The following is a 13,834-nucleotide window of genomic DNA, read 5'->3' as shown; positions in this document are numbered from 1 at the left end:
CCTAGTTTTGAGCACTTTCCAGATGTTATCCAATGTGGTTGACTTTAGGGATGGATTGCTATTTTTCCAAATAGGAAATCAGGCTTCCTTTTCACTTAAGTGCACGAATAATTCATGAAATCTCTGCTGGGACTTTTTAACTCCCTTGTCACCGACCGCTTCTCCCTTTGGCCTCTCCACCCCTTCCCTCTCTGTGGTACTGTCTGCTTTTGGCCCTCCGGGATTGAGCCACGGATTCTGGTTATTCTTTACAAAAGAAGGCTAACAACTTTACTGCCCAAGATGATTATAACATGATGACAACTAAAAAAACCAGGGAGGGCCCAGAGGAAGCTGCTGCGCCTTTGTCTCTGTGCAGACAGGAAGAGCCACTCCCTTCAGAGCTGGGGGAGAGCACCCTCTGCGATGGGAGAGGGGCCCAGAACAAAGACCCTTGACTTCAACCTCTGGTGTGCTGTGTACCGGCTGACCCATTTATCAAATGCATATGGGGAGCTGATTATGTGTATGTTGAGAGGAATGTTGATTCCTCTCACCCATCAAATAAAATCCCTGGTAATGAATAAAGGAAAATAAGAAGAGTAGAGAGGTTGGGTCAATGTCAGAAAATGTATCTTCCTCTTGCTTTACAGGGACTAACTTAGCCAAACTGGAAAGCAGACATCAATTCTCAGAATCAGAGCTCCAGGCTCCCTTGTCCTAAGCGGTCTGTGTGAGTACACAAAAGGAGTGGGCTCTGTTCTTAATCTGGGGTTAAATAGACTAATAGATGAGGAAGAAATGACTCATACAGTTTTACAATTTTGAATCTCTCTCTATATATACATATATAAAACCGTAAGTATATATAACATGCGCATATATGCATGTGTATTGTATGTATATTTGTCATTTTTTCCATCTGAAGATCATACAATAGGACTCCAGCAAGAAGGGGAAAGTACTGTGTAGCGGTATGACTTTATTTTAAAATGTTCTGTTAGAGCAAGCTCATTGCCTGAAATGTTCTGTAGAGCAAACTTGTTGTCTGTAACGCTGTGTCCTGAGAGCATCGGTGAAATGGAAGGGAACTCGGTGTTAAGTCCCAACTCCTTCCCTTACATTCCAACTACATTAGAGCTTTGCTTTCTGTGTTAGATTACTTTAGACTGTGTGGCCGCAACCTAAACCTTCATTCTGAAGGAGGGAACAATGGATGAGGGAAGAGATGGGGTCAGAATTTTAGAAATGTTGACATTTACCTTTCCATGTATGGCCATCACAGCAAACCACATGAAGAAAGGACCCAAGTCTGCGGATTCATTCTGTGGCTGGTCGGCACAATGTAGCTACTGTGTACCATGTGCCGTGTAGGATCAGTCATGTTCTAACATGAAGGGAGACAGAATTGTTCTCAGAGTCTCCCAGAATCTGTGGAAGGAGACTTACAACGAGAGGCAGAAAATTAAGCCCAAGAATGTCCAAGAAGTTGGCAATAAGACTTTCCATGATACTAGGTCTCTTGTATTTTCGCCATCCTCGCATATACAGGAATCTCGGGGATTTCAAAGAAGGGCATGTTTTTACTAAGAGGAAACAAATAGAAACATAAGTATTCCCAGACTCTCCAGGGAGTATATTAACGTCTGTTTTGGGAAAGCACTTTCTTAGGTTCCTCTGTCATGGGGTCTCTCCATTCCCTGTGTCAGTTTGGAGAACGTCACCATCTAAGTAAAGGAAAACTTCAGCTGAGGGAAAACAGAAGCACAACATTTTGGAATGGGATTGGCTCACCATCTCTGTGAAGCACCAGGTGGCCTATATTATCAACTTTGCAGTCTCTGTCATAATTACTCCACTCTGCCCTTGAGAAAGCAGCTGCAGACAGTACCTAAACAAAGGGTGAGTGTGTGTGTGTGTGTGTGTGTTCCAATAAAACTTTATAGATTAAAGCAGATGCGGCCTGAATTTGGCCCACCAGCCATGATTTGCTGCTCCCTGTTTTAGAAGATTCAATTTCTGTTTGTTTACTTGATCTGTGGTTTTTAACGTAGAAGAGTAATGGTGACAAGTCGCGGGTCCCAGGGGTGCCCATGTAGCACCTAGATATAGGGATAGCCATACTTAGAGGAATATTCCTAGCAGGTGTACCAACTTAACCAGATATCCTGCCAAGAGACTCTAACTCACTGTTTCTTCACTCGGCTTTATAACGTGAGTTCCGTTTTCCAGACCTGACCTCTGAAACGAGGGACAAAAGTCCAAACATTTTTCATCGGAAGACTCAACCTGATCCAGCGGCCTCCATGGAAATTTTAATTTTAACAGCTCACAGTAGAAAGAAAACCTCCTTTTCCCTTAATATTAATCAGTAGGGATAGAGGACTCTGGCACATTTTCAGAACTACCCAATTCCGTGATGGTCCAAGTCCTGTCGCTCCCCTTCTAGGACCCAGAACCATTGTCCCTACCACGAAGGGAAGTGACAGGAGGTCACTGAGAGTTCACTCCCCCCTTACACTAGAACACACACAGAAACTATCTGATTGCACGAGTCACTTTCATTAGGTTAGCATGTGCTCATTTAGCCAAACAGGTGAAACTGATTTATGCCAGGCTTCAAGGGCCAGGGGCTGCCCAAGCAGAGTGGGCTTTGTGTGAGAAAGCTGGGATTCTTCTGGTTTGAAATCTGTGAGAAATTCAATTTGAGTGCACACCCTTTTCACCTCTGAGGCAAGCCTGAGGCCACCTGAATCAAAACCAGATGGTTCCTCCGGCCTAAAGACAACAAATAGCGGTTCGAAATCCTGTCGGCAGAGGACCACCAGAGCAAGAGCTCATTTTGAGAACTCTGCCCTGATGCATATTAATGCTCCCCAGATCTGGAGCAGAGCCTCGGCCTTTTTTCTACCCCCGATGCCCAAGAACATCTCATCATTGTAAACTGGTTATTTGAGCCGGTTTAAGTGAAACCCAGAGCTCCCCGCCCCTCAGGCTCCCCTTTCCTTTGCAATGTGCCCCTAGCAGGGGCTGGTTTGTTTTGGCAAGGGGAGCAGGTGCCCTCCCAGCGCTGAGATCTGAGCTCCGTCAGGAGTGTCAGCGGTGACCTGAAGTCTTGGGTGGCCGCCTTCACGCTCTCACTTCCCCCTGTCAGCTGATACATCTACCACCCACACACTGGAAGGTTCCGGCGAGCTCAGAGATTCCTGAAGGCGGGAGCACTGACCTCCTCTGCTCTCCAGCCCCCTACGGCCGGGCCCTCTGGAAGAGCCAAGCCACGCTTGGAAATCCTGGGCTCTGCTTTTTCATAAACAATGGGAGAGGTGAGCATTTAAACATGTGGTCTGTGAAACATTAGCTTCCAACTGATAATTGAAGTAGGGCCTTGTAAACAAATGATGCCTTAGATGTCTAGAAGTCTCTTCTAAATTGCCTTTGAAAAGACAAGTGGGATCAATGGGTTATTTTTCAGAGACTGGGTTTGTCTAGGGACTCTGAGCACATGGGCATCACCAAAATGGGCTTTTTCCCCTCCATACTCTATCATTAAGTTAGCCCAAGCAGCCTCCCAGAGGCCAGGCGATCCCCCAAAACGGCCACGGAAGTTGTCAAGCTGTCATGTCCACGGCCATGAAAACCAAGTCCGAGGAGGCCCACAGCAGTGTGCTGGGCTTGGTTTCCACTTCTCTCCTCAACACAAGACACCCATTCAGATTAGGGAATAAAATCCCCCTAACTGATTTACATCGATTCCCATTGCATTGCCCAAGCTCTGACCTTAGTCCCACCTCTGGAAGTCATCACGAAATTCCTGCAGACTCGCACAGCAAGAAGGGGCCTGTATGCTCTGTGTGGGGGCAGGTGCTGATCCCCTTGTAGCCCAAACATCCTGCCATGGGCCCAGCCATCTGCTGTCCCCTCCCTGCAGGAGGGAAGACACAGGTTGGAGTGGGACTGTATGTTCTCTTTGTCCCATTCACCACATTGTGAGACATGAGTAAGGGAAAGAAGCAGAGTACACAGGTGCTGAGGGGGCCAGTGCAACCAGAACATGAAGGGGGAAGCATGCACTTGATGGCCCTCCCCCAGGCAAGGTTTCAGGTGGGGGTGCCCAGTGCTAGGGGCTTCATAGCATTGAGGTTGGAATAAACTAGGGTCATTTTCCCCCAGAATCTTGCTGATTCTTTCCATTGCACAGAGCATTTAAAGTCATCCCAGGAACTAGGGGCAGAGCAACCCCATTCCGTACTGAAAGACCAATGGGAGCAGGAAGCAGGTGAAAAGGGCAAAAGGACACACATAGGTAGTCTTAGGTCTGGTGAGCAGGTGATAATTCTTATGAAAGAATATATGGGTGTCTCTGGCTCACACATTTAGTTAGTGCTTACTGCACGCTAGGCATTTAATTCTCACATTATTTTACTCAATTTTCACAGCAACTTTCATTCTACCCACTCACACAGGAATAATAGAAGCTTAAGGAAAGTGACTTGACTCCACTGGGGGAGTTGAGGTGTGTGGAGGATGGTGTTGCCCCGAGAGCACTAGCCCTTCTCTACAGCCACATCACAAGTGGTCATCTGTAGTGGCCAGCAATGCCATGAGTGGACACATTTGCCACCCTAATTTCCTTGTTTCCAAAGGGTTGATGATCCTGTTGGGGTGACTTGGGGGAGGTGAGGAGAACCCAAGGTGCTTATTCGGGAGAAATCGAAGTATGATTCATATTGAAGACAACAGACTCCTAGAACTGAGAGCATGAATGCCAGGAAGCAGATGTGTAAACACACACACACACACACACACACACCACTTTAACAGCCTGGGGGGGATTGGTAGTGAAGGAGAGAGAATGCCTGCAGAAACAATGTTCTTTTCACTATTGACTCCCTTCTTGTCTACATCACACCTTGAACTAGTGATTGTGGGGAGGAGAAGGTGTGGATGATGTTGAAGGTGAAGCAAGGACCCGGATGTGCCGTTGGATTTAAAGTCAAGGCTAAAGTTGGGTATGTGGTCCAGGAAGGAGCATATGTTATGTCTGCAGTTTCCAGCAGCTCTCAAAGTCTGCTTCCCAGTCCTGTGAGTGTCCCTCGGCCGCTGCGTGTTTGCCAGGAGGAAAGGGGTGTAAGGTGAATAAGTCTGACCATACCGGGCCCGACGATGCACAGGAGTCACAAGGACCTGGTTGCAGCACTGGAAGCCTGTGTCCTGGAAAGCCCTTGGGTCTTTTCCTGAGACAGCTGGTCACAGTGTGAGGTAAGCTCAAACCCAAAAGGATCCCAGCTCAAAGGACGGAACCCCACCCCTGGAGTAGGTGCCAAAAAAGCTCTGTTTAAACTCGTCTTCTTAAGTCTCGAGGCATGCAAAGAACTAAAATATAAGGCAAGTTGAGGAGTCAGAGGTAAGACAGAGCCAGTGGTTCTGGCCCCTGGCTGCTCCTTTGAGCAGTTGGGGAATGCATGAAAGAATGCTAAGGCCCAGGCCCAGGTCACACAAATCAGGATCTGTCGCCCTGCAGCCCAGGCATCAGGAATTGTTAAAGACTTACCCCACAATGACCTCACCATGCCACCACCGTGGAGATCCAGGAACAGCATGGGAATCAGGGGTGGTCCTGATGAACTGTGCTGCAGGCAGGAGGAGCCCTTCAAATCTGAGCATTAGGTTGCTGAGGAGGCATATGTCAAAACTTACTCAGAAATTCTGAGAAACCAGGACAGACCTACTGAGTATGTGTGTGTGTGTGTGTAACTGTTCCCCAAACAATACTTATATACATATATATGTATGCATGTTTGTTTTGATGGAGATATTTGGTACTTTTTATTGGGTGTGTGTATATATACATTATAGTATATAGCATGTAGTATATAATATGTAGTATTTTTGTTGTGTAGATACACACTATGGTATATATATTTTTGTTTGAAGGATATTTAGTTCTCTTTGTTGACTAATGAAAAGAAATTTCCCTGTCTGTAGGTGGAACACAGGAGCAGACTTGGGTAGTCACCCGACTTGAGCTATAGAGGGCCCTAGTGAGCCTATAGCAAGTGGCCAGCACAAGATGTCTCAGGAGATCTGTTATTTTTTACTTTTGGATGCTGAGAAACAAACTGAGGGTTTTGGAGGGGATGGGTTGGGTGATCCGTGTGGTGGGTATTAAGGAGGGTTCATATTGCATGGAGCACTGGGTGTGGTGCATAAACAATGAATCTTGGAACACTGAAAAAATAAAATTAAAAAAAAAAAGAAATGCCATTTCAAAAAAAAAAAAAAATAAGAAAAGAAAAGGAAGAAAGGTGGGATGGAGGGAGAAAGAATCCTCTTCTAGAAATTTAAACAAGGCATATCTGGAAAACTGCAGGTTTTGTTGGTGGCACGCCTTCCTCCCTGAAGCAAATGTGAAGTCACCACTGTCTAGAAAGGTGTTAAGAACCTGCTTGGAGTCCTGCATTCAGCCCAGCAGGATTTGGGATGGCGGGAATAAGCAAAGAAGCAGGTCCATGTCTGCCCCTTGCGGCCACAAGTGATCGGAGGGGAGGCAGGTCTGACCCTGACCTGATGGCTAAGAAGCTAAATTTGTCTTGACATTATTGGAGACTTAGGGATCAAGCATTGCTTGGAGAGGTAACATCTGTCAGAAAGGGTTCTATGTTCGCTTTCTAAAAAAGATCTGCAAAGGCAGAATTACACTTGCCATACTCTGTGATGGTGGAGTCCCAGGTAGGACTGGCGATCTGTGCTTTCATCACCCCGCCATGAAGCATTTCCATTGCATTTTATATTTGCAGTGTATTTCACATTGTATTAGTTTTCCCGACAGTTTACTATTTAAAGAATTTTGCTGGGTACAATTACAAACTTCATTTAACCAAGTAGTCTCATATAAACTATCCACTGGCAGAACCACTATCCACAAAGCAAGTATGCTGCTTTGTTGCAGATAATGAACTTGAAGTTCAGGAAAGTGAAAGCTGTTTCAGGGGTATCTGTACTTATTGTTTTCTGCAGTGGACTGTAGACATGTTGCTTCCTGAGTTTGTACCTTCTATTTCATATTTTAAACGCCAGAGCCATTCTCTTCATCTGCCCATGCATGGCAAGCCAGTGTCTTTTTTCTTTTGAATCTCATTAGGTCAGATTTTTAATCAATACATAGCACCTTTGTGTTTTATGATGCTACTTTGATCTTCACATGGTATTGATGAGAAGGAAAACTCTCATTTTGATATCATCCCAGAGTTTGAACATGCAGTGTATAATAAAGAGATGCTAAAGATTCCATAATATTAATATCTTCTTTTGCTCCTGAGTTTTTCAGTGAAACTATTATTGTCTCTAATGTGGGGTCACCATTCTAAATTCTTTTTGTAAATAGGAGGTGTGTGTGTGTGTGTGTGTGTGAATATTCAGTTTTTAGACTAATTTAGTTGTCTTTGTCATATCTCTATGAGGTGTGGAGACATCTGTGTGTTCTGCAGGATGAAACTGAAACCAAGATTGGATAACCAGTCACCAACTTCATGGATGATTTTAGTGAAGCTGTGTAGTAGTGGGGCGGTTTGGGAAGGCGTCAGGGGTAGGAGGATCATCTAATAACCCGTGAACCAGGCAGGTGACCTTGGACAACTTACTTAACCTTAAACTTCCTTATTTTTACCAGTAAAATTGAAATCACATATACCACACCTAAGGTTCTGTTATCTATCTGAAGAGATCATAGGGATGCCCAGGTGACTCAGTTGGTTAAGTGCCTACCTTTGACTCAGGTCATGGATCCCAGGTCCTGGGATCAAGTCCCATGTCAGGATCCCTGTGGAGAGTCTGCTTCTCCCACTCCCTCTGCTCCTGACCCCTCATGCTCTCTCTCATGTGTATCTCTCTCTCTGAAATAAATAAATAATAAACAAACAAACAAACAAATAAATAAAAGAGGAGATTGTAGTTGGAAATGTTTTCTAGACTACAAATTGCTATATACTTGTGTATATAATTATACATTATTATATATGTTCCTTTGTCTATGTATTATATCATATACATACATATATAGCAGTGTATTATTAAAATCAGGACTGAAGTAATTTCATTTTGGAAAGCACAGACGCATTTTTCTAAGTTTAGGAAAAGCAAGCCTTTGCTCTAGACCCCTTGACACAATATAACTGATTTTAAAAATAATTTTAAAACGAGGTTCTCAGTTAAGTAAGAATGGTTTCTAAAAACAAACCTTGAGTACCTCCAACAAAAGGTCATTGTAAGGAAAAAGCACATTTTATGAACTTGAATAGCCTTCAGATTAACACCTAGTCCCTCAAAGATGTGTGAGATGAGATGACATTGCTGGAAAATATATTACCATCTCTTTCAAGGAATAATAGACTTTCTTTTCCTTTTCTCCTTAGCTTATGGAATTAATATTGGAGAGGTCCTCTCTTCTTTAGAAGCCAGGAAATTTAAGAAACTCTTACAAAGAAGCTCAAGGATTTGATGGGCCCAAGCCAAGCCATTTGGAACCAATGCAGTACAGGACGTGTCCTTCAGGCACAGGCTTAACCGGTCAGACACCACTCTTTTCTAGCTCTACCTGAAGTGAAGAGCATACTACCAGCCTCCCAGAAGTCTTTCTATTTTCTACAAAACTACCCCAAGAAGATGATCAGTACTGTGGACAAGATTTAAAGAAAAGGAGTGTCATCTGAGTGTTGTTTAGAATAGAAATACTAGAAGAATGACTAAATATATTTTGTGTGTGTATGTACAGTTGTCATTTGGCACTTTCAAAGAATGTTTACTAATACAGGAAAATATTTCATGCTACGATGTTAGATGGAAAAGGTAAAATATAAAGTCAGAAATGCAATGATCCCTATTTTATAAACATATATATGCATAGATAAAGAAGAGTAAAAGAACACATATTCAAATCCTAACCATGACAATGCATCTCAGAAAATTCAATCTCCCCTAATACTTTATTGTATTTTTAAATTTTAATTTATTTTATTTTTTCAGTGTTCCAAGATTCATTGTTTATGCACCACACCCAGTGCTCCATGCAAAACATGCCCTCCTTAATACTCATCACCAGGCTCACCTAACTCCCCACACCCCTTCCCCTCCAAAACCCTCAGTTTGTTTCTCAGAGTCCACAGTCTCTCATGGTTCACCTCCTCCTCCAATTTCCCCCAATTCACTTGTCCTTTCCTTCCCCTAATGTCCTCCATGTAATTCCTTATGCTCCACAAGTAAGTGAAGCCATTTGATAATTGACCCTCTCTGCTTGACTTATTTCACTCAGCATAATCTCCTCCAGTCCCACTCATGTTGATACAAAAGTTGGGTATCCATCTTTTTTTTTTTTTTAAAAAAAAAACAAGCTGTGGCCAGTTTTATTAAAGAAAAATTCTGCATGATTTACTTTCACCAGTCTGTCCTGGCATGCTTCTAATGATATCAGAATCACCTGGATCAATGATAGCCAGCGTGCACACTCTGTAGTATTTCCCATATACGGTGCCCAATTCAATATTATTGCCACTGTAGTGATGGACACCAGTTTTGGCCAACATGGCATAGTATTCTATTTCAGGTTTCCTCAAGGCCGGGCAGTTGTTGGCGAGGATGACCAGCTTTGCTTTGCCATGTCTGATCATTTTCAGAGTCTGCTTGTACCCCAGCATGTATTTTCCACTTTTCATAATGAGCTGGGGCCTGGAGTTGATCAACTCCAGCGACTTTTTCGTCTTCTTTGAGGCCCCCATCTTCCTGCCTTAGGTGCGGGATGGCCCCAACCAAGAGCAGCCGCCAAAATGGCCGGGAGAGAGAAAGGAAAAAAGCGGGTATTCATCTTTTTTTTATCCATTTTCTACAATAATCACATATTATCATCTGAAAGTTTATTTTTATCAAGAGAGTCTTTCTCAAGGATGTGACTCAGCAATAAATCTGTGTAGAATAAGAACTTAATTTTTTTCAACTTCTGGTTACCTTTATATAGCCTTTGTTTTAAGAAAATGATCTAGTCCCTGGCTGTAACTTCTACCAGACCATGCCTTATATCATGGTGACCATGCCAGACCACCCCAACAGGGTAACATCATGCCACATCAGCAGGACTCAACACAGGGGAATAGCAAAGGGATTTATAAAGACAAATTCACTTGTTTGCTGGTTGATCTGCTGCCTGCCAGGAACATTTTTAGGCAATTTATGTTCAGGAAGTTGGTGTGATTGGCCTGGAGAGATAGATCTATGGTTACAGTTTGAGGCACCTTTCCTTTTGAAAGGTGTGTCCAACTAAACATTTTTCAAATGTGTCAATTCTTTTCTGGACAGATTAACAAATCTCTCTGAAAGATGACTTTGAGTTATCAAACTTAATAGTTTTTTTTTTAATTAGAAAATTTTAAGAAATAAAAAATAATCTAATGAGCATGTTCTCTGTGTCAAATACTATGCTAAGAATCTTGGATACGAACAGGAAGTGTACTAACTGACCTCCACCTTTGAGCAAGGCAGTGATGTTCCCTGCTGCTTGGACTGCCCAGTGTGACTACCATAAATCACTACTGTGCATTTTGTAAATGGACTGAGGCAACATTATTTGGTTCTTTCATTACATGCCTAAAACTTTATCATCTTGAATTTTCTATCAGTTATACTTGATCTTTAAGAACTGCCCCCTTCCTAATTCTTTTGGTAAAAAATGCACACTGACAACTAAAAATCACTTTTCCCCTCCCTTTTTCATAAGTGCTATGACACCTATGAGGACAGCAGACCATCACAGTCTAGTCTTCCAGCAGTTGTGAATAAATTGATCTAGTACATATTATTCTGAATTTATTAACACTAGGTCAATCAAGATCACTCAGGAAGTAAAACATTTGTCCAAACAAAGCTTGGTTACAGCAGAGAACTAGACACAGTATTGGCCCTGAAGCTGGGTATACCTGTATGTTCACACGTGTGTATCTAATAGGCATGTTTGTCCTGGTGCATATGTGTGTCTTGGTGTAATCATATAAGTGTGTGTGTGTGTGTGTGAGAGAGAGAGAGAGAGAGAGAGAGAGAACAGTGAGGGTAGTCCCAAAGTGGACAGATAAACTGACTTCTTCAAAATAATATGTCAGACAAAAGTAGAAGTAAGCACAGAGCACTGATGGGACACACAGGAGGTTCTCCTTACCCATGGAGGTTAAAGGAAGGCTTCCCGCTGAAGTGACACCTAAGCTGAGACCTGAAGGGTGAATATGAATAGCCAGGCAATGTGTAGAAGAAGTGATGGTGTTTGAGATAGAGGAGAGGTAGTCAAAGGCTTAAGGTGAGATTATTTTGGTATGAGTGTAGCTTTTAGTGTGGGGCAGGCGGGTCTGTAAGAGACAAGGTAGGGGAGGTAAGCAAAGAGCAGATGAAGCTATGTCTTGAGTATGAGATAGCAGCTTCACACCACATTTTCACCACTTACTGTCTACAGGAATAATAATCTCTGGAATATTTTTATGTGGTCTGTTAACTGATAAAATCTGAAAATCTTTGCACTTTGTCTCCACCTTATTTCTTCCTGCTCCATGCAATTATTTTGCTAAGCCCCAAAAGACATAATTGTGGTGGGTGTAGGAGAGAAGGGGGGAAAGCTTCTCTCTTTCTACCTTTCACTGAAGCTATAGCTCTTTATACACAAGGAACATTTCTACTTCCCACTTAAAAAACATTCATGTGTGAGGCATCTCAACAAGCATTTTAATAAATACCACACTCCACTCTCCATTGTTAATGCAGGAGCACTAAGGCTTATATCCTGCAGCCAATGGTTTAGATTCCAGATGTAGGTAAGTTTACCTAAAAGGTCTGATAGGTCTGCCTAAGTGGATAGCCAAAAAACATTTTCTTATGAACATGGAACACAGTGATGGGGAGACCCACAACAAGATAAAAGAAGTCCAAGATAGCATCAGAAATGACCTAATAGAGGAGGAACTAGGGCAGAGGTGATTAGCATCCCAGTTTCTGCTAAATTTAACATGACAAGCCAAGGAAGAGAAGTCATTATTGAGAAAATGTGAAAGTCCAGCCAAGAGTTTGGGTGATGGAAAATTAACTATAGTCGAGACATAAAAGTTTATAATGTAGAGATTGTAGAATGATTGGATGTCTTTCATATTCTAAGAATACAGTTCAATGGACCATCTCTTAGCATTACTCTGAAAGCTTATACTTTTGATTAAAACCATAAAATCTATCTTAGAGATCCAGGAAAAAGTGTGCATAAATTAAATCCAAACATTTTACCACCTGGATGACTAGTAGTCTCATTTGCCTTCTATATTTAATTTAATTAAAAAGGTTGTGGCCAAACTAGAATTCTTATATGTGAATTTTGTGCAAAAAATTCAAAGAAATTAAAGATTTTAAAAGATTATTTGAGAGTTCACACATTGCATAATTTGGGGGATGCGAAATCAGACCCAAACTTAGCCACAGTGCTAGGGAAAATTGTTGATGAGTATGCCTTGGTGTTGCCTACCTGGAGGGGCTGGAGGTTGATTGGGGACAGACTCTAACCAGCCTGGGTGAAAAGTCCCATGGTCCATCATCTGGGTCATCTGGAGGAGAGTGGTAATCAATGAGAGGGGAGGTCAGCTGGACACAGGCTAGATTTGAGTTCTGGCTATGCTCCTCTCCAGATGTCACTCTGTTCATTTCTACCTTGTCTGCTTCACTTACATCCACTTTCTTTACTCAGCCAGAATCTCAAGTACTCTTGTCATTACACTGGGCTAGATGATGAGAGAGAGCTGAGGTTTGGAATTACTAATGCCAAGATCTGTCACACTAGAGAGCACTGTGTACCGTGAACAAGAAACCCAAAGGAATAAAAAAGTAATAAAATAATAATTGTGGTTATGAGGTGTTTAACAAAGCCAAATTTCCATGATATGCTAAATAATAAAAAAAATGGTTCTCAAGAAACACTTACCCTAGTAGGAAGGAATCACATAGCCTTAAATAGTTGAGTTTAGTTCAATGTTCACTTATTGAGATCCTCTTATGTTTGAGGCACTGTGAAAAACAATGGAATAAAAAGATGAATCACATATGGTCATGTTGGTGACAATTCAGTCCCTCTCTACATCCAGTGTAAATGAAATTGTAACATATATAAAGTAAAAGAAAGCATCAATTGCTTAAAGCTCTGGGCCAGGCACTGTGCTAGACTCTGAGGCTATAAAGCTTATTAAAACGAACTTTTTATCCTTAGGAGCTCTTGGGGTCTATGGCTATCACCTTTTTTTTCTGCTGCTTTTCAAAGAACAGAAACACTCAGATCAAAAGAATCATACTTTAGCACAGAAATAAAATTCTGAAAAATGCTAAGACTGGGTCTAGCTATTTGCAAAAGTAATCAAGAGAAGAAGATGGGGCTTCTAGCAAAGGAAAAGGGGAGTCAAGGAAGAAGAAAGACTCTCCATCATTTCTGACTATCAAACTGTAAGGTAGGACATATATACTCTGATTTGGAACAATTTCCTCTTCTATGGCTGTTTTATTCTCAAGTATTTGAAACAGGGCTGTACCCCTTAATAAATGAAAATATAACAAATGAAGTTTATTTTCTGATAAGGTTGAATTTCAGATAAGCTATTAATTCTTTATCTGAAATTCAAATTTAACCGAGTGTCCTGAATTTTGTCTGGTAAGCTAATTAGAAGTTAGCTCTTTCTTTATAGAGATTATGTACCCAGTTCTGTTGGGATACCTATTTTTAAGCCTGAGCAATTTGTCTGCTTGAGGTTGTCTCTGCGTACCTGAATTAACTTAGTCCTGCTATTTCAAACTCGTTTTT

General features: G+C 42.1%; 1 protein-coding gene across 1 annotated transcript; it reads right to left on the bottom strand.

Moving 5' to 3' along the window:
• Positions 1 to 3,779: 3,779 nt before the first annotated feature.
• LOC132018515 (large ribosomal subunit protein eL30-like) lies at positions 3,780 to 9,816 on the bottom strand. The gene is made up of 2 exons (XM_059401489.1): positions 9,407 to 9,816; positions 3,780 to 3,901 (listed from the first exon to the last, which is right to left on the bottom strand). The coding sequence occupies exons 1-2, from the start codon at positions 9,747 to 9,749 to the stop codon at positions 3,780 to 3,782; spliced, it is 465 nt and encodes a 154-aa protein (XP_059257472.1). The 5' UTR covers positions 9,750 to 9,816.
• Positions 9,817 to 13,834: the final 4,018 nt, after the last annotated feature.

The sequence above is a fragment of the Mustela nigripes genome, chromosome 5 (genome assembly GCF_022355385.1).
Source record: "Mustela nigripes isolate SB6536 chromosome 5, MUSNIG.SB6536, whole genome shotgun sequence".
Classification (NCBI taxonomy): domain Eukaryota; kingdom Metazoa; phylum Chordata; class Mammalia; order Carnivora; family Mustelidae; genus Mustela; species Mustela nigripes.
The sequence above is the reverse complement of the archived record's forward strand: the minus strand, read 5'-3'. Positions and strand labels throughout refer to the sequence as shown.